Source organism: Lagopus muta, chromosome 17, assembly GCF_023343835.1.
Source record: "Lagopus muta isolate bLagMut1 chromosome 17, bLagMut1 primary, whole genome shotgun sequence".
Lineage (NCBI taxonomy): Eukaryota > Metazoa > Chordata > Aves > Galliformes > Phasianidae > Lagopus > Lagopus muta.
This window is the reverse complement of record NC_064449.1, coordinates 3764101-3788900: the sequence shown is the minus strand read 5'-3', so window position 1 is coordinate 3788900 and position 24800 is coordinate 3764101. Positions and strand designations below refer to the sequence as shown.

The following is a 24800-nucleotide window of genomic DNA, read 5'->3' as shown; positions in this document are numbered from 1 at the left end:
GTCCCTCAGCCCGCCCTCGCTCTCGGCGCGCAGCGCAGCTCGCGGCGCCGCAGCAGCAGTAGCAAGATGGCGGCGGCCGTGGCGCGAGGCGGCGGTGCTGCAGTGCGGCGGAGCAGGTACGGGTAGGGCGGGACGGCGCTGCGCTGCTCTGTGCTGACGGGTCGGGGCCGAAGTGAGAGCCAGAGACGGAGCTGAGGGCGGAGTGGCAGCCGCTGACAGCCGGGAGGGGTGAGCCCTGAGCCGGGGTCGGCCGCTTCCCGGCGCCGGGCGCGTTGCTTATTGCCTTGCTGTGTAAAACGTGCAGCAGTGCGGGGCTTTTTACCTGGTGAGGACCCGGTTGTGGGAAACTGTGCTTTGGGGAAAGCCTGTCCTGCTGCGTTTGGGTCAGCACTGTGGTTTTATGCTCTACCTGTCAGCTTCTTAATACTCGTGATGCTGTTTTACGAGAATAAGTGAAAACTGTAGCTAATTATCTTTAACTAGCAGTAAAACATTGCTTGTGAGTGCCTGCTGCTATCGCTGTGTGGTTTCTGGACGAGAAACCTATTGATAGACTCCTTATTTTCTAAATAAAGAGTCTACTTGAAACCTGTGAGATAGCTGAAATTCATTCTTAAAAATATGAAAGAATGCTAATCGCTTCCTGGAACTGAATCACCTGAATGATGCAGAAAGCCGTAAGTTAATGAAGTAATTCTGCTCTTAGCATGCATCTGATGGGAGCAGGTGAAAGGTCACAGTGCCAAATGAAGACATCCCAGCTGTCATGTTTACATCCTGGGAACAAGACCTGGCACTCGTTGCTTTCACAGCAGTTGGCCTAAGAAATGGCAGAACTTGTTTGCAGATCCCATAACTTTTCTATGTTTGCCTGTCAGCGTGCTGAGAAAGGCAGATTTGAGAACCCGGTTTGTGGGTGTATCTTAAAAGAGCTGTGGCTCTTAAATGGCACCTGCATGTGTGGCAGCGTCCTGGAGGTGGAATAATGCCAGGTCATTTTGTAATGATCTCATTACAAAGCTTTACCACGTTTATAAGCAGAGTTTGTTTTGATCAGCATGGCTGGATGCCACTTTGTAATAAGCACTACCTTTGGGTGGATGTAAATACCTATTAGCCGTGTTGTTGCAGAAGATAACGTCGATATTTATGCTGCTTACCATTCCTCCAAATTATAGGAATTCTGCTTTAGACCTTCTTATAATTTCCTCAGTAAAATGCAAGTTGTTTATTGGTCTTGGAGTAGTTGTTTATGTGCTGTTGGATCAAATCCAGCATATTAAACTGGAAACAGATCTAGAGAAGAGTAACTCACTGGCTTTAGTCACTTCTTTGAAATACAACAAGCAGATTGTTGGTCTTGTAGACCAGAGTAGTGCATAAAATGAAAGATTACATTGGATACCACTGACTTGCTCTTTTAAAGGCTCAGGTTGTATTCACAGTAACCAATACATTACAACTCCAAACAGCCCGAGATAGGGTACGTGCTTCATACCAGCTCGAAAGGCAAATGGGATCCTGGGCTCCATCAGGAGAGGGGTGGCCAGCAGGGACAGGGAGGTGATTGTCCCTCTCTACTCGGCTCTTGTGAGGCCCCACCTGGAGTACTGTGTCCAGGTGTGGAGCCCTCAGTACAAGAAAGACATTGAGATTTTGGAAAGGGTCCAGAGGAGGGCGACTAAGATGATCAGGGGGCTGGAGCAGCTCCCCTATGAGGACAGGCTGAGGGAGTTGGGCTTGTTCAGCCTGGAGAAGAGAAGGCTGCGGGGTGACCTCATTGCAGCCTATCAATACCTGAAGGGAACCTACACCCAGGAGGGGAGTAAACTCTTCAAAAGGGCTGACAACAGCAGGACTAGGGGAAATGGTTTTAAGTTGAAGGAGGGAAGATTTAGGTTGGATGTTAGGGGGAAGTTCTTTACTAGGAGAGTGGTTAGGCCCTGGAACGGGCTGCCCAGGGAGGTTGTGGATGCCCCGTCCTTGGACGTGTTTAAGGCCAGGTTGGACGGGGTCCTGGGCAACCTGATCTGAATGTGGATGTTTGGTGGCCCTGCTAGGCAGGGGGGTTGGAACTACATGATCCTTGGGGTCCCTTCCAACCCGGGTGATTCTGTGATTCTGTGACATTAGCAAGCGCTATACTCAGAAGATCATAATTATTATCATAAAGTTTAAAAGGAACATATATTCACGTTTTGATAAGAAAGTAGAAATTCATGGGGGTAAGAAAAGCGAACTAGACACGTGACTAAACGATGAGGTATCTGCAGGAGCAGTTGGATTTTTTGTTTTATTGGAAGAGGAGGAGGTAGGCCTGAAGAAAATGGATTTTAATGCTTTACTTTATGAATCTCAGTACTTTGAGGGGAATTTTCCCCTCTGTGTTGTTCAGCCTCTGAATGTTCTGTTTACATTTGCACTGTAAAACATTTGTACTTGAGCCACTGTCTGTTGTATGTTGCATTTACAGTTTCCTGACTGGCTGCAACTTCCTCATATGTGAGAACCCGTGCATTAGAACTCCAGTCCTGTGGAAGCAGCCGCCTTCCAGGACGTTTTTCAGTGGTAAGTGTATCTAGTATGTAATCCAGTGTTTATAAATTCAGGATTACTCAAAATTAGTCAAATTATGATTGAATAGTGGTGAATATAAAGTTCTTGATACTGAAGCAAGTGAACTCAGAGTCCAGATTCAGAGACCTGCTCAATTTATGGAATTTCTGTAGACATCAGCTTGCAAATAGTGATTTTAAACTTCTGGTGTTTTGCTGACAGTAAAATAAGCATATTTATGTATTTCACAAGATTGTTTTATTAGATTATTCATTGTTTTTCCCTTTTTTTTTTTTTGAATGCTTAGATAGCAAACTTAAAAGCAAATGATTTATATATATACATATATGTAGTTATAATATTTATACTTACATATATGTAGTTACAGTAGGGGCATTTTAGACAAATAATCTCTAGCCGTGGTTGAAAGCTACTTCTTCCTTCTACAAGTGCCATCTGTTCCACAGTGATTTTATGGATATGAAGAGCCTTGCAGAGAAGCAAATCTGGGCAGCAGTTTAGTTGCTGTAATATCCAGAGCAGTGCTTGGCTAAAACTGGAATTTGGATCATTGTCTCAAATTAGGAATACCTGTGTTAGAGCATGGCAGAATACAAATTGCATGCTTGTTTTTGGTTTTTTTTCCCCCCTTGATATTTGTTCACCCTTAAACTTCATCATTCTTGTGTGTTTTTTATCAGAAAAACTGGCTTCCTTTGTTGTTGTGACATCTGCTGCCCTGTGGTCCCTTTTAATACATCTCATTTGAGGGTTGTTTTTTTTTTTAAGCTTCTTTGATGCTTTAACACTCCTCCTGTGCACTGCAATTATCATTTCTGAAGAAACCTGTCTGACAGGGCCAGCAGAAGAAGAGCCAAGATGATAAAGTGAATGGTGGCTACATTCCTAATTTTTCCCTTGTATTTTTTCATAAGGGAAATTTATACTGATATTTTACTGAATTTTATACGGATATTTTTCCAGATCTGTTTTATTCAAAATGAGGGAATTCACATTTCCTTATACTCCCTCGCCTCAATGACTGGAGAATATTTTGTAAACCACATGTAATCAGACTGTGGTCACAGTGCTTGGAGTGATGCTAGAGGAAGCAGCTCTGTGTGGAAGGACATATACAATGGAATGTATTCGATTTTGAATTGTTTCTAGACTTCAACAGTTTTTTGCAGTGATGATGATCTCTGTAGCAGAATAAAGGCAATTTACCACAGGTTCCTTTTCTGTAATTACCTTTCTCAGATTGTGTGGCTTTCTGAGGGCTCTCCAGATGAAAAATTACTTCTCTAGAGGCAATACAATTTAGCAGAGTTTCATTTTAGTACAGTGTTTTAAATATCCTTTCTAAAAAAACTTTAGAAATAGAAACAACTTCAATGAAATGACTGTATTGAGCCAATATTTCATGTTCTTTGCATACCTATGTTGTGTCAGTCCCTCTCTCTTATACACATTTTAGCATACTTTAATTGCTTACCATGCCCTGCAACATCTCATGCTCTCAGCATTTCTAGCACAGTGTGCAGCCAGGTGCCAGCCAGGAAAACTGAGCCTGTATTTTGCAGGTGGGTGTCACAGAGGGGAGATGTGAAGGTGTCATGGATGTTGGCTGAGAGGTCTTTGTAACAGCAGAGTCATGAAGTGAGCCTGATGACAAAAATGATATCTGTTATTAACATGAAATTCAAAGGAATCTTGTTAGACTGTGTAATGACTGACTTAAAAGGAGGCATCAAGCTTAGTCTCTAATGGATAGCAGGAAGGAAACAGGACATATCAGGTGGGAGTTTGTTGGAAGCTGTTCAGCTGTGTTATCTGCTTTGGAGTGTAACTGTCATGCACTTGGGGACAGCTGAGAAGGTCAGAATCCAGCAGTTTAGCAGGCCTGTAAGAAAGAAGAGGTCTAAATATAGTTTTAAATTCCTATCTGTACTTGTAATTTTAATAAATTGTGAAATTGAGGTAGGATTATGTGAAATATTTAAGGCCTGCTAAAACGATGCTTGTGCTCTAGCTGGACAGGGCTGTGAAGAGCCAATATTGTGTGTTGGTTTTTTCTTTACCAAGTATTTGTAAGCTTGTAGTCCATGTGTTGACCTGTTGCTAAAACAATTCCATGGTCTTACAGGTATTTTTTCCTTGTCAACTGAGGTGGCAATTGCTCCCATTTTGTAACAGCACTTATCTGGGTTAATTTCCTTGTCCAAATCCTTTGTCTCTTGGCATGTATGAATAGTTTCTTATTGAAATATATGCTTTTATCCATTCCAGAGAAGGGAACTTACTTTTTCTATTCTGGTTTGCTGAAAGTAGTTGATGATGAGGAGAAATCTCAGGTTAGCTTTACGTCGAAGGAGTTCAGGCTTAGGATTAATCCAGAGCATGGAAACATACATTTAAAGTCCCCTGTCCTGGACTTGTTTCTACTGGTTCATCTTCTGGAACAGGAGCTTTCCTCCTGCTCCTGCTGCTCACCACATAGCTGTGCCAGTGTTTGTACCATTGGAGAACGTGATGTTCAGCTGAAACCTCTGAACAGCATCAGCTGCCTGACGGTGGTGTTGTTGCCAGAGTCAGAACATGAACTTTGGTTTTGGAATCTGTAAAGTTGTGTGAATTTCATTTATGGCTGAAAGATGTGGAGTTGTATTTTTGATTGTTTTGTCAGCAAATGAACTCTAGCACAGGAAGAAAAATGTTTGCAGAGGTCTATCAGTAGTTCTTGTGCTGGAAACAGTCTCTGGATAAAACCTGTACAGAAACCAGAAAAAGCTGTTCCCACTGAGGGCTTTCTGGTATTTACTGGCTCTGGTGAAGTAACTGAGCAGCTTTGTCAACTTAGAACCAAAGATGTGGTGGGAAGGCAGTTAAAGGCTTTAGGGCTAACAAGTGCTGTTGGTCTCTACAGACATTTCTGTTGAAACAGTGATGCAGCTGTCTAGGCAGACCAAAGTTGAAAGGTTATAGAGTCTTTGTAGACTTAAAGTAAGTAAAATCCTTTTTCATAAACATTTCACTGCTCTAAATGATCCCTGGCCTTTTGAGCATTTTCTTTAGGACAGGATCATTGAATTATACCATAGAACCACAGAATGGCCTGGGTTGAAAAGGACCACAGTGCTCATCAGTTTCAACCCCCTGCTGTGTGCAGGTCGCCAACCAGCAGCCCAGGCTGCCCAGAGCCACATCCAGCCTGGCCTTGAATGCCTGCAGGGATGGGGCATCCACAGCCTCCTTGGGCAACCTGTGCCAGTGCCTCACCACCCTCTGTGTGAAAAACTTCCTCCTCATATCCAACCTAAACCTCCCCTGTCTCAGTTTAAAACCATCCCCCCTTGTTCCTATCCGCCCTTATAAACAGCCGTTCCCCCTCCTAGAATATTTTCTAAAATCTAACTTGAACTGCAGTTGCTGCTTTGTTTTGTTTTGTATTTTTTTCCTCCAAAAGACAAGGTTTCTTCACTAAGAATAAAGCCATTTTCACATCATAATGTATTTTCAGGCTTATAAATCAAAATCTTTAAATCACATATTTTTGTTCACTTCTTTCCTATATATTTTGACAAAATATGAGCGAGAGCTGCTTATATGGGGCATCTTTCTGTATCTTGTGTGGAGAGCAGCTGAATGTCCCTAATCACTGCCACCTGGAATTCAAGCTCCCCAAGTTGCAGAGCAATTATGCTTTGTGTCTATGCATGCCTAGAAATAGAGCTGGCATTTACTGAAATTTTCTAGTTGTCCATTTGTCCTTTCCTAGTCAAGCCCTACCCCTAACGCTGATGGAACGAGATAGAGCCTATTGTTTTTGCTTCCTGCTCACCCTTGTCAATGATTGTTGTGGAAATTACACCACTCGCTGTCCGGGAATGAATTCCTTTAGGCAGCTTTTCTCTGTCTGGCAGTGACACCAGACTGTAATACAAGCAGGGCAGCTTGGTTGATTCAGCCTGAACAGCTCTGAAGAGTTTGGAAGAGAAATCTTACCCCTTAGAAGCTGCCCAATAGTGTGTCACATGCAGCATGCGAGGCTTGTGTTAGGCAAGAGGAGCTCAATAATTTTCAGTAAGGAACAGATGTAATACTGGATGACATTTTTTTTCCTTCTGTAGCATGGGCATGAGCCTTCTGACTGAGCGAGGAGGAATAGTCTTGAGCCACATACACAAGATGTAATATAGTTAAAGTACACGAGTAACAAGACTTATTTTTTATAGAAATGTTAATTAAAAAAAAAAAAGCAATAAAACCACAAAAGCAGTGGGATATTTGACCTTGGTTTTGTGAATCTGACAGCTAACAGGCTGGTTCAGTGGCAGTGGCTGCCACTCGCAGTGAGCTCTCGAGGTGTTTGTCAGGTTTCTGATGAAATTTTACTCTTCATGTACTTCATCCTTGAAAACAGTTGTTGGTACGTCCTGCCAAATGATGATGACATTGTTGAAGGCTAATTCAAACAAACTGAGCTTCCATTATATTGTGTATCAGAAGAACAAATACTTTTTCCAATGACAATGCTTGACCAGAGACTTATTCTCCATTTAGTTTATCAGAAGAAAGAGCAAGACTGCCTTCTTTTTTTGCTGTTCACAGGACTGTGTTTAGCCCATGTATCAGAATGCATAAAATTATTTCCCATAATTTGAGTTAATGCTGCAGTGAGCCCTCCTGTGGACGTGCCTGCTCTGTAGTGACCTGCATTACAGCAGAAACGTGCCTATTATTGAACCTATGCTAACCCAGGTTGTCACATCCTTCCCTCTTCCATTTAGGGCATTCCCAAATAGATATCTAACTGTAATGAAGGTTCTGATGATTGAGAAGCATGAAGCTCTGCATGTACACATTGTTCCTCTGTGACTGGGTTTTCCATGCTGTAATGACGTAGAAATCCAGAGGTGAATTTATGTGCACTGTGAAGCCCATCCCCATGGTGCTGTCAAGCAGCTCATTTTACATACTTCCTGGGAAGGATTTTGGGGGAACGCAGATGAGCAGTCAGTGCTGATCAGCTGAGTTTCAGTAACTTGGTAAGCTGCAATATCTGGAGCACACAGGAGCATATATTAATACCTTCTGTATCCTGCATTTCTGGTGGTGTTTATATCATCTATGCTGACATCCCTCCCTGTGCATATTGGCTGTGTTTGTTTTAACTTTATAGCTGCTCTCTGAAAGTCTGCTTTTCTCTGTTACAGACAGGAGGAAGCTTCACACTGCTCCAGTAGGACAAGCCTTCCGCCTGCGCCCCTTCCATGTTCTGGTGGCTACAGGTGGGGGATATGCAGGATACAAAAAGTATGAGGGCTACAAGTTGGAACAGCTGGAGAAGAAGGGCATAGAGTTGCCTGTGAAGCTCGCAAGTGAATGGGAGGTAAGAAACTTGTGGCAATTTTGCTTCTGCTGTGTTTGAGGCAAAGCCCCTTCGCTTTCTTTCCAGCGAGGGAATGTGCAGTTCATTCTCTGTAGCTGATGCATTTTTGACAAACTGTTTTTGTCTTTTAAGTGACTTGCACTCTTGAGAGAGAACGTAAGGTGTGCATCTGCAGCAGCTCTGAAGGATCTGTTGGCTCTGTGTAGTGCAGTGCAATTTCTTACTTCCCCCACCTTGTATTGCACGGTGACAAATAAAGCACATGATATACAGAATTAAATACAGAAATCAAACTAGGCAAGACTGAAATTGACTTGTCGTAGGAGTAAAAAATCATTTAGTGCTGAGTTGGTCCCAGTCCTAGCTGAAGGTACAGCCCATGCAGCATCTGTAGGGTTTATTTCTCACTAGCAGTTCAGCAGCCAGTGAAGCTCAGGCTACTTCTGGCATTTTTCTTGCTTCCCAATGCCTTCCTGCCTTATCTACTTTACAAGGATGCTAAGACAGAATTAACATATAGTCATTATAAATCTATGATTTCTTTATACATTACATAAACTTATGTATACATTACATATACATCTTAGAAAGCACCTACATCTATAATGGAACTTGCTGACCCTGAGGCTTTTTTGCCTTTTTTTTCTGGATTCCAAGGAGATTAGAAACTGTTGTGAAACAGCAGTAGGTATATCTGATTTGTGGATCAAATTCCTGCTGCAGCATTAAACAACTATTTCTTAACTGGACGTAACTGCTGTATTTCCTTCAAACTCTTAAGGTTATACAGTAGAGCTCAGTGAAAGAGTTCAAAGTGTATGTGGTATTCTTCCAAACAGCCAGGTAAGTGCTTCAGTACTGTTTCAGGAGGCAAGGAGTTAAAAAATTCTAGGAGTGTAAGATTGTGTAGGAGATGCTTCAGTGTGACCTTTAGCATCTCTTCTCTTTGCATTCCTGAGCACACTGCCAGTCTGTGAGTGGTTTTGGCCACGTGCCTTCAGGGAACAAGGCTGGAATGCTTGAATTCGTTTTCACTGGTGATCCAAATGAGCTGTGACCCAGGAAGGCTGGATGCTGGCAGTTTAGGCTACGATAGCACCTGAGGAATTTGTCTGTAAATCTGTCTTCTGTACATTCTTTTCCTACTAAAGTTTATTTCAAAGAGATTTTATCTTTTGATTAAAAGAGAGACTGGTAAGCGTCTATGAAGTATTTATTTTAAAAGGCACCATCAATTCAGTTTTGGTTCTTGGAAACAAATGCTGTTTTAATAATGTTCATATTTCTAGGTATGTAAATGAGTAATTCCCTTATTAAATTTGCTTTCTTTCATTATACTAGTATGCTGAGTGTTATTGCTGGTGGTTATTTGGTGAAGTTACAGATATTGCTTTTGATGAAAAGCTCTAAAGAAATCACACTGAGAAGTTGTCCTGGTCCTTCCTGATACACTTGAGTTCTGTTGGATGCTTCTGTGGGAGGGAAAGGAAGCTTGAGAAAAGAGGAAACAGAGAAACTGTGTTCAAACATTGAAAGAAATATTCTAAACAATGAAGAATTCAAGAAAAATAAGAGCAGCATTGTTGCCTCTATTAGAAAGTGGAGGGTCTTTTTTAGCTGAGCTCTCACTATTCTCTCTCTGGTTTTGCATCCCTGGAAGCACACTTAGGATTGAGGAAAAGAGGGGTGTTGTTTTCAGAACAGGACTGTAAGCCTTTGCATAGGTAAGAAGAGCCTCAGTGCGATTTAATGGGCTTTGAAAGCGATACAGACAGAGAAGCTGCTGCACGTGGCCTCAGTGCTGAGCCTGCTGCTGCAACACCCGGCTCCAGTGTACCAGCATCGTGCTCATGTGCACACACACCATCATCCACCTGGCACCCAGTGTGCAAGGCAGGTTCCTTTTCTTCTGAGCCAAGTCAGAAATGCAATATGACCATGTTATGGAAGCAGAGGATCTCCATGTTGCAGAGGTGCACATTGGGTATCACTGTTGTTTCTTTAGCACACCTGTCATTTTCTTAGAGACATCATGTCGCTAATAGCTTGATGTGAATAACACCTTAGTGTGTCTCATAGTGTGAATACCAGGGAAGATTAGCTCTCATTTATTTAGGTGAGGTAAAGCAGGGGGCTTGGAGGAAGACAGTTAGATACATCCATCAGATAGATGGAAGCTTATAGCTTCAAGTCCTTGTCACCAAGTATTTCTTGGCCAGGATCTCCATGCATAGCTTGCCATGCATAAGGCATCGTGTAGCTTCTCACCAAGGTGCTGTAGGACGGCTGAATTACTCAGTGAGACCTGGGCTAAAGAGTGATCAGGGTGACTGGAACTTCTTTCTGCTAGGAGAAATTTCTTCTACCTGTCCTGTGCTTCTATAGTTTATTCTGATGTAATGAAGTTTTGTGTAAGGATCTCCTGTTGGAATGACAGCACCTGCAAAAACAGCAAGCCCACAGGGGAACTGAGCTGTGGTGACATTTCAGATGTCACTAACAGTCTTTTAAAATGGCTTAATGCAGTGGGGAAGTGCTTGAGTACGGATTTAAAGTCTTGATCCTTAAAGGGAGGAAGAACACAGCCTTCCTATTAATATTAGAAACTGTGCCAGGGGGTGTTTGTGTAACAGGAGATGCACAGTGATATTTTGGCAGTCTGATACAGAAAGTGCTTTCCTTGGCTCATAGCTGAGAGGTGTGTTACGGTAAGAGGTGTGTAACAAGTTCAGGAAAGAACTAATGGGGAAAAACATATATATATATTTTTTTTATCCAACCTGCTTTGCTTTGGAAGAAGCACAGCCTATGGCTGCTGGATCTCTCATTCTTCATTCGCGTTGCTGGGTTCCGACCAGCGCACAGCTCCCCGGGCTGCGATGCCGGACGGCTTCACGCTGCGGGGCGCTTCCCGGAGCCCAGCGGCGGCGATGAACCCCGCCGTCCCCACGCGTCCCCCATCGCGGAGGCGGCGCCGTGGCCGCGTTCCGGTCCTCCCCCCCTCCCGGCTCCTCCCCGCAGGGCAGGGCAGCCCCGGGCCGCTTCCTTAAGGCGCGGTGCTGCGTCCCGTGCCCGTACGGAGCTGGGCGGCAGCCGTGAGTGTCGCCGTGCTGTGCTGTGCCGCGTCCGCCCGTCGGGCTGTGCCGCGGGTACCAGGTAGGGCTGCGGGGCGCAGAGGGCGGTCCGGCTTTGGGCTCCGTCCTTCTGGAAGCTTCACCGGCGGCGGTGCGAGGACCCGGCTCGCTCGGGGCTTACCTCGGGTGGGTTCGGGCGGAACTGCGGGGGGCGGCGCGGGGATGGGCGTTATTGTGTGGGTCCGGCTGCTTTGGTTGCCGCGAGTTGACGCGTCGCTTTGCGAAAGTAAACGCAACTTGTCCTGTTTCGGAGGAGAGAGTTTTGAGACCGTGGAACATCTGGGGTGGGAGGGAAGGGAGGGGTTTCCACAAGCTTACATTTAAAAATCAAACGAAACCCCCGAACCCCTGCGGCTGGCTTAAAACACCGCTCCTCCCCGCGAACAAAACTAATCAACAAACACAACCGAGAGGAAGGTCTCGGTGTGAAAGAGCTCGAGGAGCCGCAGCCGGGCACAGCAGCCCTGGGGCCGCCCGGCCCTTCCTGGCAGCCACGTGCCGCCGGTGCTGCCGGTTCGTAGCGCTGGGAGGAGCTCCGCGATGAAACGTTTGGATGCGGACGGTGCGTTTTTTAAACGGGAGTTCTGCTACCAAATGTAGAAAGTGAGAGCGGAGGCCACGAGCCTTCCGGGGAGCGCGTTCCAAGGCCAGTGATTCATGGGTTCAAACGTGGGTCTGAAGGACGGTTACACGTTGGTAAGGCTCCAGGCAGCAGTGAAAGGACGTTTCTGTGGGGCCACTGGATGGGAGGCTCGTTTGAGCTGATAGAAGCCGGCAGTTTGCTGTTGTCCAAGAAGCGGATTTGTCCCCGTGTGCGTTGAGTCGATCATCATCGCACACTTGGGGCACGTGTTGCTTATTTATGGTAGGGTTGCACAAGCCTGGTGCACAGTGCTTTCTCACAGCTGGCTCACACACACAAAGCCAGCCTTCTGCTCGGCACTTACACAGAATTACAGTTAGCAGTGTTCCACTCCGGTTGGTCTGTAGTTTTCATGCAATTACAACAGTGCTGATGCTGCTTCCATTGCTATGCCTGATCACGGGAGGGGTCTTCACCCAGGCAGGGCTCTTCTTGACCTGTGGGTGTGAATCTTAGTGTTACATTGAAAGTAGTTCAGCCAAGGATGCACAAACCTGGGGTTTTCTTCTCAAGTTGTGTCACCAGCTGTCCTCATTAATGTTCACTCCAAGGCCTTCTGGCTCTGGGGAGTCCCTGGTTAAGTATTTATTCTGCTGATACCTAATACAATGGTAGCTCAGTTTGTTTAGAATTAGCCTTCAGCACTGTTAGGTTTAGATTAGACCCTTCTCTAGGGAATTTTACTATATCATGACTACTTCTTTTATTTACTTAAATTGGATTCTGGGTGGGATCAGACAAGTGGCAGGGTTTGGTACAGATCTCCACACTCCAGCAAATCAACAGTTGTAAGGTTCTTGTGTGAGCTAACAGCATGGGGCTGGTGGCACTGCCTGCATCCCAACAACAACAGCCATTTGAAATTTCCTCAGTGGCTTCCTCCACCAGCTCTTGTTCCTTTCCCTGTGGAATCATACAATGGTTTGGGTTGAAAGGGGCCTTACAAATAATCTTGTTCCAACTCCCTTGCTGTGGGCAAGGACACCTCCCACTAGAGCAGGTTGCTCAAACAACGGAGGGAAACCCAGAGTGGATTTTTGGTTTCAGCTGTGAATTGGTTGTGGGGCAGCTGGAGGAATGGCAGCTTGCCATGTCTGACAGCACTTAAGCAGACTCGAGTATTTGCATCTTGGTGAATGTAGTGAGGGCAGTAGAACAGAACTTAAGAGAAACATAGGTTGTTACGTTCATCTGAGCTGATTTTTTTTGAGTTAGTGGAGGAAAAAGCCTCCTAATGCCAATAATTGGCCATTCCTGGAGAGGAATCTCTCAGACCACGCTGTAAAAACAATTAAACTGAAGGGTGGCATTCCCCATTGCGTTGGGCAGCAAAACATTTTAGCATCCATTCATTTTCAGGGAGCAGATGAGCTTGCACCTTTGCAGGGTCAGGCTTGCACAGTCTGGAATACAATTGCTTGAAAACATGTGGGGTATGAAACTGAGCTGCTGCTGAAAGAGCTCATGGCCGGACCTCCCTGATCCCTGAGGAGCTTCGTGGAGGTAGAGAGGCTGCTGAGAAGTGGGGGTAGGGTGCCAGCCCAACTTGGGCAGCAATGAATGCGATTGCTGCAAATAAACTGCTTGACAGGGTTATGGAGATGCACGCTGGGTGCCAGAGTGGTTTTCATTTACTCTGAAGTGCCTTTGGAAACGGCGTTGTCAATTTTTCTATTTAAAATCCTTTTTTTTTTAATATTGGCAACTTCCAGCATTCCTGGCAAGTGAGCAGAAATAGCCCTCCTGTGCTCCTTGTTCCTTTTCTTTGAATTTTGGTAGGATTTGGGGTACTTTTTTTGTTCTTTTCAGTGCAGTTGTCAACATTCAGCTCGCACAACAATAAGCACAGGGTTTGGAACTTCCTGTGACACAGGATATCATGTCACCATTTTCTTCTTGAAAAAAATTATCATCATGCAGGCACTCCAGGGGTGTTTCTAGGGAATATCTGAAATATTTGGAGTCGAGGGCCAATAATAATACCTGATTCTTTTTGGAATATTTTCCTTTCGAGGCCTGAGCAGGAAGTCTTCAGCTAGTTCTAGATTTTCATGCTGACCCTCCCACTTCTCCTGGCTTATCTCTAATGAAACGCAGCCCTTTCTCTTACCTCAGCACCAGTGCTCTTTTTATCTAATCTGCAAGACACACAGCTTATGGAGATGTATATTTAACCCAGACTATCACAGAAAAAGAGAAATGCATAACCACTGTAGTGTTAGTCCCTAAACTATTCTGGGTACTTGGTTTAATTCTGAGGTGAGATGTACCTAGCGCGCTTCCCCTTTCAGTTTCAATCTGCCTTAACAGCCCAAATTCAGACAACATGAGAGGCAGGAAATTTGGGTTTGAGATGTGGTCTGCAGGGCCAGAGAGGGAAATTTCTCTCTATATTTGCTTATAATTCAGAGATAGAAATACTGCAGCCTTTTGTCACTAAAATAAACAAAAAAGCATTACCAGCAGTCAGCCAAGAAAAAAACAACTTCCTTTACTCGTGTTTTGCATTTCAGTTCTGCTAGATATAAACTTGTGGCAGTGTTGAGAGCCACATAAAAGATACATTAACACCTTTATAATTCCTTCACAAGCTGGCCCTAAAGCTGGCTTATTTCACTAAGCATTTGGGCATTTGTAGAAGAGAGTCCTTTACCTGCTGCCTGGGCGTCTTCTGAGATGGAAAGAGATTCCAGGGGCTGGATGGTGGCATCTGGCAAGAGTTTGTGAAAGGGAAAGGTCTGCCTTTCCTCTCCTTCTCAAAATGGTCTGTAGGAGCAGGGAGGGATTTTTGGTGCCAGGTAGTCCAGAACTGCATTAGCTGCAGCTGCTGCACTGCAGAACTGAAGCTGGGAATTATCTCCTCCTCTTCTCCGCCCCACTCCTCCTCCTGGCCTCATATTCAGGCCGCCGCTGAGGTTAGCGGCACAAGGCTGGTGGCGCCCAGCAGCCTGGGACTGCAGCTGTTCCTTGGAGAACTGAGCTTCCATGGCGGCCAGGACGAGAGAGAAGCAAGGACTGCTTCTATGGAGAGCTCATTTTTATCTTGTGCAGAGTCATCTTTGTAGCGGGATGTTGAAATGTGACACAGTGCCTGTTTGTTTGCAATAGCTGCAACCCTCGTAGCAGAAATTCAAGTGGGAAACAGAGGGGGAATCCAGAGGCAAACCAGCGGGAGAATTAGAAACCGTGACGTCGCGTCCTCCCTCCTGTGCCGGAGCAAGCAAAGAAAGGAGAGGTAGAGGAAAAAAGACTGAGCCTTGCATCCAGCCGTCACCCTGACAATGTGTCAGTCAAACGCCCTGCAGGGACCAGATCTGCACACAGGGAAATGGTGAGATGCTGTAAAGCTTTATCTAACCCTCCACCCTCTTGCTACAACCTCCACAAAGTTAAAATTCATGTCCGGAGGCTGCGTTCAGGGAACGGCGGCAGCAGCAGCTGTGCCGGGGACCTGCACCCACAACTGGACAGCCCGGGCCCGGCTGGCTCTGCTGGCGGGACACCAAATAGGAGAGCTCGTTTCAGGTACTGTGTGGTGTTTTCTGCTTTGCAAGAATGGTGTCTGAAGGGAGAAACGAGGAAGGGAGGGCGGGAGGGTTTCTGGGCTGGAGGAGCGACAGCCATCTGCAAAGCTTTTGTTTGGCCTAATTACTATAAAGCTCCTTATGCGATGAATTGTCAGAGAAGGGCATGCTGTTATATGACAAGGGGAATGAAGAGGGTTTCTTTCCTTTCTCCCATTCTCCATCACAAGGAGAATAGGAAGATTAGCCAGGGACTGCACTGAAACCAGGCCAAGCAGCGGGGAGCCCCAGGGCTCCAGAGTGCGCTGCCAGGATGCAGCTCGGATGGGATTGGTCCGCCAGCAACTGCAGTGGTGGGGGGAGCGGGACCCTGGGGAGCAGGACCCTGGCATGATGCTGAGAGCCTGGTGCCGATCCTACTGGCCTCGTGCAGACTGCAAGCTGGCAGGTGATGAGTGGGAGGAAGGACATGGAGTGCCCCTTCCTATTCCCATGTTGAGTCAGTCCCACCTCCCACTGAGAAAGCAGCTTTACGCCTGCTGAGACAGCACTTCATCTCCTTAGGTGTTGGCTGCTATCTTGTTTTCCTTGCTTTGTGATGCACAAATAATTCTCTGAGTTTTTACGTGTTTATTTTTTTGGAGGAAAGTTGTATTCACTGCAGAGAGGATCAGTGAGCCAAAAGCACCATCTTGCATCCCAAAGTGGTGACAGATGTCACCTGCCTATGTGATATTTTAATCCCGACCCACATTTTGAAAATAACAGGTTGGCAGGAAAATTGCCTTTCAAGATTCCCAGCTTCTTTCCACCCTGAAAAGAAGTAGTTCATACTTCATATTGTATAGTCTGGTGTAAAGGAGAGCTGTTCAGAGCAGCCAGAGCATACCCTTCCAGTCCATGCACACACAGCTGCATCCTGGTTGCAGGCATTCTGACTGCAGCAGAGTGGGAAGTACACTCCTGGCTGGGGTTTAAGGCAATGCCCAGAAGACTTGAATATTTTGCCCCAAGTAGGCAGACTTCCATTTGATAACGTGACCTGGGCAGTATCAGAAATGGCTTCGTCAAAATATTCTTCATGAGCAAAGCCAAAGAATAAATGGATACCCAAGGGGTCTTTCATCCTCCTACCACAAGGGCCTGAACTGAGGTATACAGTGCCCTCTGCTAGTTAGAGGAGCAGCTTTTCCCTTGGAGAGTTGCACATTCAAATTCTGCCTACAGCCATGTATGCTGAGGTTGCTTTCAGTCAGAAAATCCACTGTATGGAAAGTCATTAGTGCAGTTGGTTATGAGGCAAAGGAGTGATTAACCTGTAGAGACTGGGTTATCAGTCATTATCAGCTTTGTTCCGCGTGTTCTCTGTTCAGCACCAAGGGTACCCAGTTAATATTTAAGACCTGGAAAGATGTCTTCTGTCAGTCAGAGTCAGTTATTTGAGCACTGTATTAACTCACTCAGCAGTGCCACTCCTGTTGTTTCTCATACACTTGTTCTCCCAAGGCAGTTAACAACCAGCAGGTCTGCGTGAGTTTGACTCTGGTCTCATTTAAGACATCATCTAGTCTTAAAGATTCCTTCAACACATGAGCACTATGGGAGGCCTCTGTTTCTTAGATCGCAAGGATTCCTTTAATTAGTTTCTGCTCATTGTTTCCTCATTGCTGCTCCTCCGTACAGTGCTGGGGTTGATGTCCCAGAATCACAGGGTTCTGGCTTTCTGCTGTGGCTGTCCTAGAGATGGAAGTCAGGAGCAGCGTTTTCTGGGGGTGTAATCTCCTGATATTTGGAAGAAGGATCTTTGCTCTCTGTTGTTTGCATTGTAAACTATTGTGTTATGTTGTTACTCGGATGAAGAGTATTTTACTGGTCCTCTATTTTGGGAAGAACTTGCCAAAATAAAGGAGTAAGGACTTGCAGAATGGATCTTGAAGTAAAGATGAGTAGGAATAAATCACCCCCAGCTACCAGAAGCTGGCGGTTCTGCTGCTGAGATGGCTGACCCTCTGATGTTGTGTATGTAATCTTTCAGGTTGCAATTTCCCCAGCTGGCCCTGAGGCGAAGGTTGGGCCAGCTAAGCTGTATGTCTAGGCCTGCTCTGAAACTCCGTTCTTGGCCTCTGACTATTCTCTATTACCTTCTGCCTTTCGGTGCTCTTAAGCCCTTGACCAGAGTGGGATGGAGGCCTGTGAGCAGGGTAAGTGTGAGCAGGTCTCTTGTGCTTCGTGTCTGTTAGCTGTGTGGTGCTGAAGGGAGCTGGCAGCAGCTGGGTGGAAGGGCCCTTAATATTAGAACAGGCTGAGCATCACTAGCATGAAAGCAGAGAGATTAAACCCATCCCTTTAGTTTTACTGTTTAGAACTGCCGTGACTTAATTGCTTCACAGATAGGTCATTTTTCAGTAGCAGTGAATTTATCTGTCCTCTAATGGTTTGTCCACAAAAATCAACAGAAACTTCTGAATTACTTCAGTCGCCTCAAAGTATGAGGGTGAGGATAAGGCAGAGCACATTGCTCTTCCAGTTCCCTTTCCTGGCCATGCTGAAATGGCCTCCTGCTTTTTTGTATGGAGAGGGTTTGTTTTTCAATTTATTTATTTTTTTTGGAATATTTCTAGTTCAGCCTTTCCAGATAATACACTAATGCAGATCTCTGCTCTGACACCGATGAGAGTAGTCTGCAGGCAGCCCTGCATGGAGGTATTCTCTACATCTGTAATGCAGTTGCAGAATGCAACCACATTAATGTTTCGATTAAAAACTGTAACAGAATGCAGTACTTAGATTTCCTTTGAATAGCTGCTTGGCTTCATCACATCAACCTGAAAACCAGATGTTTTGGAAAAGAAAGGCTATAGGAAATATAGGAAATAGACAATTTCTGTGACTTTACAGTTGCACCTGTATATTCTCAGTGCTGGTGGGAAACTGAGCAAAATTGATTTTAGAAATGAACACTGTATAAGGCATGTCAGAATGGCAAAGCGTTTTTTTCTTCGTTACTTCAGCTAGAGCACTGTTGATTGGGAGGATTTTATTTGGAGCAATTAGGTTGTTTATTGCTGAAATGTCACTATTTTCATGTGCAGAATGGTGATTTCTGAGTCAAGTCCTATTTCACTGTGTTTGATAGGATGGACAGGCTCTCAGCCAGCGCGCGCTCGTTTGTGTTTATTGCCACACTGTGCAAGTATTCAGCTGGTAGTGAATATGATTAAGAATAAACGATGAGTCTTGCTAAGGAATAAAACAAACCAAACAAAAAACACTTTAAAAATAACTAAAAAAATCTTGGGAGTGAAATACAGCTGAGTTGCGCTGTTTGAAACACTGCTCCAGATTCAGCAGAGAACTACTTCTTCTACAAAACTGGTCTCCGAGGGCTCATTTTCTGTGCTACCTCCTACATGGTCACACACACGTTTTCTGGCTGACTGTGGGTTACACAGACCTCAGAAGCTGGAGTTACCAACAGGGTATGCTGTCATCTGTCCTGCTACATCAGTAGTATACTTCTTACCAATGTTGTTTCATTTGGTTTTTCTTGCTATTAAAATGCATGCTTTGGTGTAAGCCCAAAGGTAAACATATTTCTGCAGAAATTCAGGCATTTTAGCAGTTATCAACTTCTTTGTTGTGGGAGAAGGAGTAAGGCTGGCATCAGCTTATACCAGTTTAAGTGCATTGACGTGGGTATATTTTTTCATCTGTATGCATTATCAGAGATACTGGAACATAGAAAATACTGTCATTAGGAGGTGCATTCTTTTTCTGTCGGTTTTCATTTGGTTGTTCACAAAGAGTACTAAATTGTTAATGTTGAGCCCCTCTGAGTATTCCACTGCCATGTGTGAAATACCTTTTCCTGTAAGCCTCACATGGGGCAGTTTCCAGTAACTTGAATCTAAAGCTTTAACCTGAAAGGCAGTAGAGTTTCTGGCTTCAGTATATAGTATGTAATATATTATATAGCAAGCATGTAGTAAGTTTCATCCTATCCCTTGTTTGCTGTCATCAGAATAGAAGAAGTGAGGAGTGCAGCGTTTAATTTTTCTCTGCTTAAAGGCTAATCCATTTGTGCCAAGGGAGTTGTAGGCACGAACAGCTTGATTCTCTTTTCTTTATGGGAAGGACTGAATGACGTGATGTAATTAATTCTTCCTTCAGGTTGCTCTGTACAAGTCAGTACCAACTCGACTGCTCTCACGAGCCTGGGGTCGTCTGAACCAGGTGGAGCTGCCCACGTGGCTCCGGAAGCCTGTTTATAGCCTGTACATCTGGACGTTCGGTGTGAACATGAAGGAGGCAGCTGTTGAAGATCTGCATCACTATAGAAACCTCAGTGAATTCTTTCGCAGGAAGCTGAAACCACAGGCACGGCCAGTTTGCTGTGTGCACAGTGTGGTGAGTGAAGGGAAACGCAAATGTCCCCCCGCCAAGCAAGTTCTCTGCTTGCTGTGGTGGATGGAAGGGTGAGAAAAGCATGAATTCCCACTGCATGTCCTTTTTTTTTTCTATCTGTGCTGTAGATTAGTCCTTCTGATGGAAAGATCCTTAACTTTGGACAAGTAAAGAACTGTGAAGTGGAGCAAGTAAAAGGGGTTACTTATTCTCTGGAGTCCTTCCTGGGACCTCGCATCAGCACAGAAGACTTGCGTTTCAATGAAGGTAAGCTCTGACCCTCACACCTCTTGTGCTCTGCCCATTCTAAGTGTCCATAGACATCACATTTCCAGGAAAAAAAGCAGTTCTGTGATACTAGTTATATTTTTGGGGATAAACATGTCACTGTTGTAGTTCTTCTTTCACATCAGTAGCTTGCACTATCTAACTCATTCTAATTCTCCCAGTTTCTTTGGTTGGTTCCATTTCCTGTGGTTATATTAATAATTACAATGACTCTAAGGCCTGCCACGATAACAGTGCTGTAGCATTCCTGCTGACAGACCATGTGCCTGAGCATGGGGTTAGCAAAGATTGGCTGCTCCCTAATGCATTTTGTGCACAAGCACTGTACCTCTACTGATGCGTGCTGTCACCACTTCTGCACCTTGAGCACCATCTTCACGGCCTTCAGTTTTGATAAGAGCAACATATTTTGCTGAACTGGAGAGGGGAATGGAGAGAGAAGTTCTGCTAACAGCAGGCTTATTTTCAACATGATCTCCAACAGAGAATTTCATAAACCTAAGACCTCTTCACAAATTCTGTTACTTCAAATGGTAGCTTTAGGAAAACAGGATTTCAGTTTTGGAGTTCACATTCCCTAAGCAGAGAAGCAGAAACTTCCAAACTGTTTAAAACAGTACAGGATCTAATCTCATTTTGTAAAGAATACATTGACATATTTGATTCTTGGGCCTATTTCTAGTCTATCAACACATGCAGATTGCATTCAGTCCATTGTTTCTAATACAGGCTGCTCAACTATGGTAACGATGGCATGAAGAGTACTTCTAACTCCTTTCTTTCTATGCAGTCCCACCTGGCAACTCCTTTCAGCAACAACTAGTCACAAAGGAAGGGAATGAGCTCTACCACTGTGTAATCTACCTTGCACCAGGGGATTATCACTGCTTCCACTCGCCCACTGACTGGAGAGTGTCACACCGCCGTCATTTTCCAGGTAGGTTTCCTCTAGAAAATGAATGCAGAGGGGCTGTAGATGGGAGCACTGCTACAGGCCCCTGCTGGATGAGATGTGCCAGTGGAGCAGTTGTACATGTTAGATGATGGGAGCATGGTGCTTTGTCACACATGGTTATGAGTTCTAAGGTAGTATAGTTTACCAGAATTAATCACATGTGAATTGTAAAAGCAGTAATACTGCATTCAGGCTTTCCTAATTCTTGGAAATAATTGTTGACCCAGGTTGATCCTATTCTCCCAGGGGGAAAAAAAAAAAGAAGAAGAAAAAAAAAAAAGATCAGTTTGCATATGAAGTATAGTTCTGCAAGTCAGAGCAAACAGCAGCTTAAAATATGATCTCTGTTCCTGTATTTGGCAAAAAAAAGATACAGCCAAGCAGTAATTCTACCGGAGTTGGTTTCAGGTGGCTTTGTCCTCCTCTTTGCAGACCATCATGCTCTAGCTTGGCAAAAAAAAGAGTTTGTTTCTTGGTCTTCAATCCCTAACGTCTTGGTTTTGATTTCAAACACTCTTAGGGAAGATGAAGACCTGCCACAGAGTTTGAGAAATCTGTCAAATGCCAGATTTAATCTATGTTATGAAGTCAAACTCCAAAACAAAGGAGTTTAATGAAATGTAACTATCAGATTCAACGTAGTGAAGTAATGCACTTACATCCAGACAGTTCTGCAGTACTGTTACGAGACTGATAGTTGAGCTTGAGTATTTTCTCACCATTGCAGGCTCTTTGATGTCTGTGAATCCTGGAGTTGCTCGCTGGATCAAGGAATTGTTCTGCCACAATGAACGGGTTGTCCTTACAGGAGACTGGAAACATGGATTTTTCTCTTTAACAGCTGTAGGAGCAACAAATGTGGGCTCTATCCGCATCTACTTTGACCAGGTGAGTAAGATTACTGACAGGCAGCTTTCTGGTTTTGATTGTTGAGGTTTGTAAAGCATAATGGAAGAGCAATAAAAAATCAAAATCCTGTTAGCCTGAAATTAAGATGTTTCACCCTGTTGATATTCTGCACTGTAGACTTTTTAATATTCCTGTTGCATTTCTGAATTCTAAGGTCCTGCATTGAAAATGCCTTGATACCCAAAAGCTACAGCTATACAGATACAGTACTGAGACTCTCAACAGTTTCTTCCTTCTCTTTACAGGATTTGCACACCAACAGCCCACGTTACTCAAAAGGTTCCTACAACGACTTCAGCTTCATATCCAACAACAACAAGGAGGGAATCCCCATGAGGAAGGGAGAACATCTAGGGGAATTTAACTTGGGCTCGACTATTGTACTCATCTTTGAGGCACCCAAGGACTTCAAATTCCACCTTAAAGCTGGACAGAAAATCCGTTTTGGAGAAGCACTGGGCTCTCTCTAGAGACTGACACAGCAAGAAGGCTTTAGATACAGAGGAACTCTTAATACATCGCCGAGTGTTTCACTTGACAAGCATGTATCACTCAGCAGGACCTGGGTGAGGAAAAGAGATGTCTTTGCTGTGTTCACCTTTAGAATATTTGGCCTATATTTGCATATTGCTGCTGGAACGCAGAACGAACATGTATGTATCAGGTACAGTTGCCTTTAAAGATACTGACCATGGAGGTTTCTGTCCTACCCTGTGCCTGTAGTCTTTTGTGTTCTCCCCCTCAGTGTGCCACAGGATAACTATGTTCATAAGCTTATAAATCCCTTTTAAGCCTTCCTAGACTGCAGGTCCAGGTAAGGGTGGAAGCAGAGACTAGCTGTATTTAAGGGGACATTGACAAGTTGAGTCAGACCTTGTACCTTAGATATGGAGTATCTTTTTCAGACCTTGAATAACAGATGTGTTCTCATCTTTATTCTAAAACACTCCTCTGAAGTTCTTACATAAAATGCACGGAGAGCCAGAAAGTTCAATGGACAAGTATGGCTTCACACTCCAACCTAAGCAAAATGCACAGAGAGTATCTGTACAGTAAGTTACATGCCCAATCTGTTTCCAACGTTAGACAACTTTTAATTCTTTTACCTATGTCCCTTTAGAAATGGACTTTGCACTGTATTTTAAAGCTAAAAACACTGTGTCTACATTCCATATGATGAAACTGGTCATCTTGGGATTTTATTTTTTTAAATAGTAAGAGACAGATCCATATGTCCATTTTCTACTCTATGGTTTTATTTTGCTATTCCAGGCCTTAAGGACTTTGTATAAGAGAAAGTTCACTTCTGGAATTAAGGGTTGGAAGACAGATGTTTCTCCTGTGATTCTGTGTATCTTCGTTGTTGCTTTGTCATCAAATTCTTGAAGAATTAGTTCCTCTATTTACAGAGCAGCTTCAGATACTTCAGGACCAAATTTTATTGCATGGAATGAAATGCCCTATGTGCTGACAGTGTGTTAAAATATGGCAGATTGTTGAAGCAATCTTTGGCCTCCCAGCTGCCAACCTGGCTGTCCTACAGTGGACTGGCAACTATTTTGTCTTAGCTGAAACAGAAAAAGCCACGCCTGCTCTGATTTCTGCCCTCATACTTAATGATGAGAATGGGCTGGGTCTTGAATGCTTTATGCTGAAGCTTCATCTTACAGTGAAAATTAAGAGCCTTGTTGTAACTTCACATCAAGAAGAGTCAATAATGCCCTGGATCTGTTGAGTATGGCACCAAAAGCCCTGACAGAAACTGTGCCAAACTGGAGAAATTCCATTTTAAAGCAATATATTGATTGGTTTTAGAGTTTAAGTTCTTCTAAGTCCAGACACTCAAACATTTAGAACTGTCTTTGCTGCCCAGAACTTGCTGGAGTGGACGTGCTTACAAAACTTGCCTTTTTGATCTCCAGAAATTTCTCATATTACTTTCTTGCTTGAGCCTTGGGTGTTTTTTTCTGCTACTTCAAGGAGCTTAGTAGGCTTTGACCAGCTGTGTTTTCCTTAAGAAATACTTACCTTTTTTGTATGCACTGCAGAAAATAGAATATAATTTTATTGTACACGTCCAGTTTGCCAAGTCCTGTATGCTTAGCTTGTCATCAGGAAAGAAGGGATGGTAAACTGGGTGTAGTGATGTAGTCCAGCTGTGACTCAAAGATGATGGTGGCTGTTCAGGTGACAAGCAGGAGAAAATTCATTTGGCTCTGAGAGTCAGTGTTTCCTCACTTTGCACAGGGAGGAGTTTGAAAGCTTGAAGTGGCTCTCGGCCACCTATGGCGTTAAGCTTCTTGGCATTAGCAAGTTTACTCCTGCAGCAGTATATTACCACAGACAGGTTCTAGAAATGTGTACTTTTTTAAACCACTACAAAATACTAAAGCAAACATCAGCCCCAGCAGCTACAGCTGTGATTAGCCTCAACTTCAAAGACAGATTAATAGACAACACCTTCGTTCCTATGGATGAGAGAAAAATGACTGAATCTCTTCCCCTTTTCCACTGGGGTTGGTGGCATCCAGCCATAGCCAAAGCAATGTCAAGCTTTAATTTATTGCTACTCAGCAGCATCATCAGCTGCAGTAGCTGAAGGTTAATGACATGCAGTAGGAGGTAGATTACCTGATGTTTGCTTTAATAGAAGTCTTAAGAGGAGGGAGGTGATTCAGTGTGTGAGTGGCTGGTTTTGTGAAGGTCTCAGTGCTGTACAGAGCTAGCTAATTAATAAATGTTACTTGCTATGCAGGGGTCAGCAATCACCCTGGAAGGGGAAGCAAAGTTCCTAGAGGGTACTGATAATGCTGTGAATTTCTCCTGCATGGAGAATCCATTGAATTCTTCAACTGTATCAGTAGCACGGTATTTTTGTATGTCAAAGTGTTATGACTTACTGACATGAACTCATTTAATTGCAAACATTTTGAAATAAAGAGTCTTATCCGTGTTGCTTATTTCTGTGAAATGTCAGATTAACCTAAGCTCCGTC

General features: G+C 44.2%; 1 protein-coding gene across 6 annotated transcripts; it reads left to right on the top strand.

The window, feature by feature from the left end:
- Positions 1-14: 14 nt before the first annotated feature.
- Positions 15-24765, top strand: PISD (phosphatidylserine decarboxylase). 6 transcript variants are annotated; one of them, XM_048963761.1, is made up of 8 exons: positions 15-116; positions 2474-2568; positions 7773-7948; positions 19420-19656; positions 19782-19920; positions 20732-20878; positions 21624-21784; positions 22051-24765. In XM_048963761.1, exons 1-8 carry the CDS (start codon positions 67-69, stop codon positions 22273-22275), a joined length of 1230 nt encoding a protein of 409 aa, XP_048819718.1. In that variant the 5' UTR covers positions 15-66; the 3' UTR covers positions 22276-24765. The 6 variants fall into 6 exon arrangements, with proteins under 6 accessions (XP_048819718.1, XP_048819716.1, XP_048819714.1 ...); XM_048963759.1 differs by lacking the exons at positions 15-116; positions 2474-2568 and adding exons at positions 14834-15250; positions 17285-17450 and having other exon boundaries at positions 7847-7948; XM_048963757.1 differs by lacking the exons at positions 15-116; positions 2474-2568; positions 7773-7948 and adding exons at positions 10936-11104; positions 14834-15250; positions 17285-17450.
- The last annotated feature ends 35 nt before the right edge of the window (positions 24766-24800 follow it).

Coding starts and splice junctions, on each gene's coding strand:
- PISD (XM_048963759.1), top strand. CDS start 15,054: ATGGTGAGATGCTGTAAAGCTTTATCTAACCCTCCACCCTCTTGCTAC. Junction 19,921..20,731: donor AGACTTGCGTTTCAATGAAG/GTAAGCTCTGAC, acceptor CTTTCTATGCAG/TCCCACCTGGCAACTCCTTT. Junction 21,785..22,050: donor TCCGCATCTACTTTGACCAG/GTGAGTAAGATT, acceptor TTCTCTTTACAG/GATTTGCACACCAACAGCCC.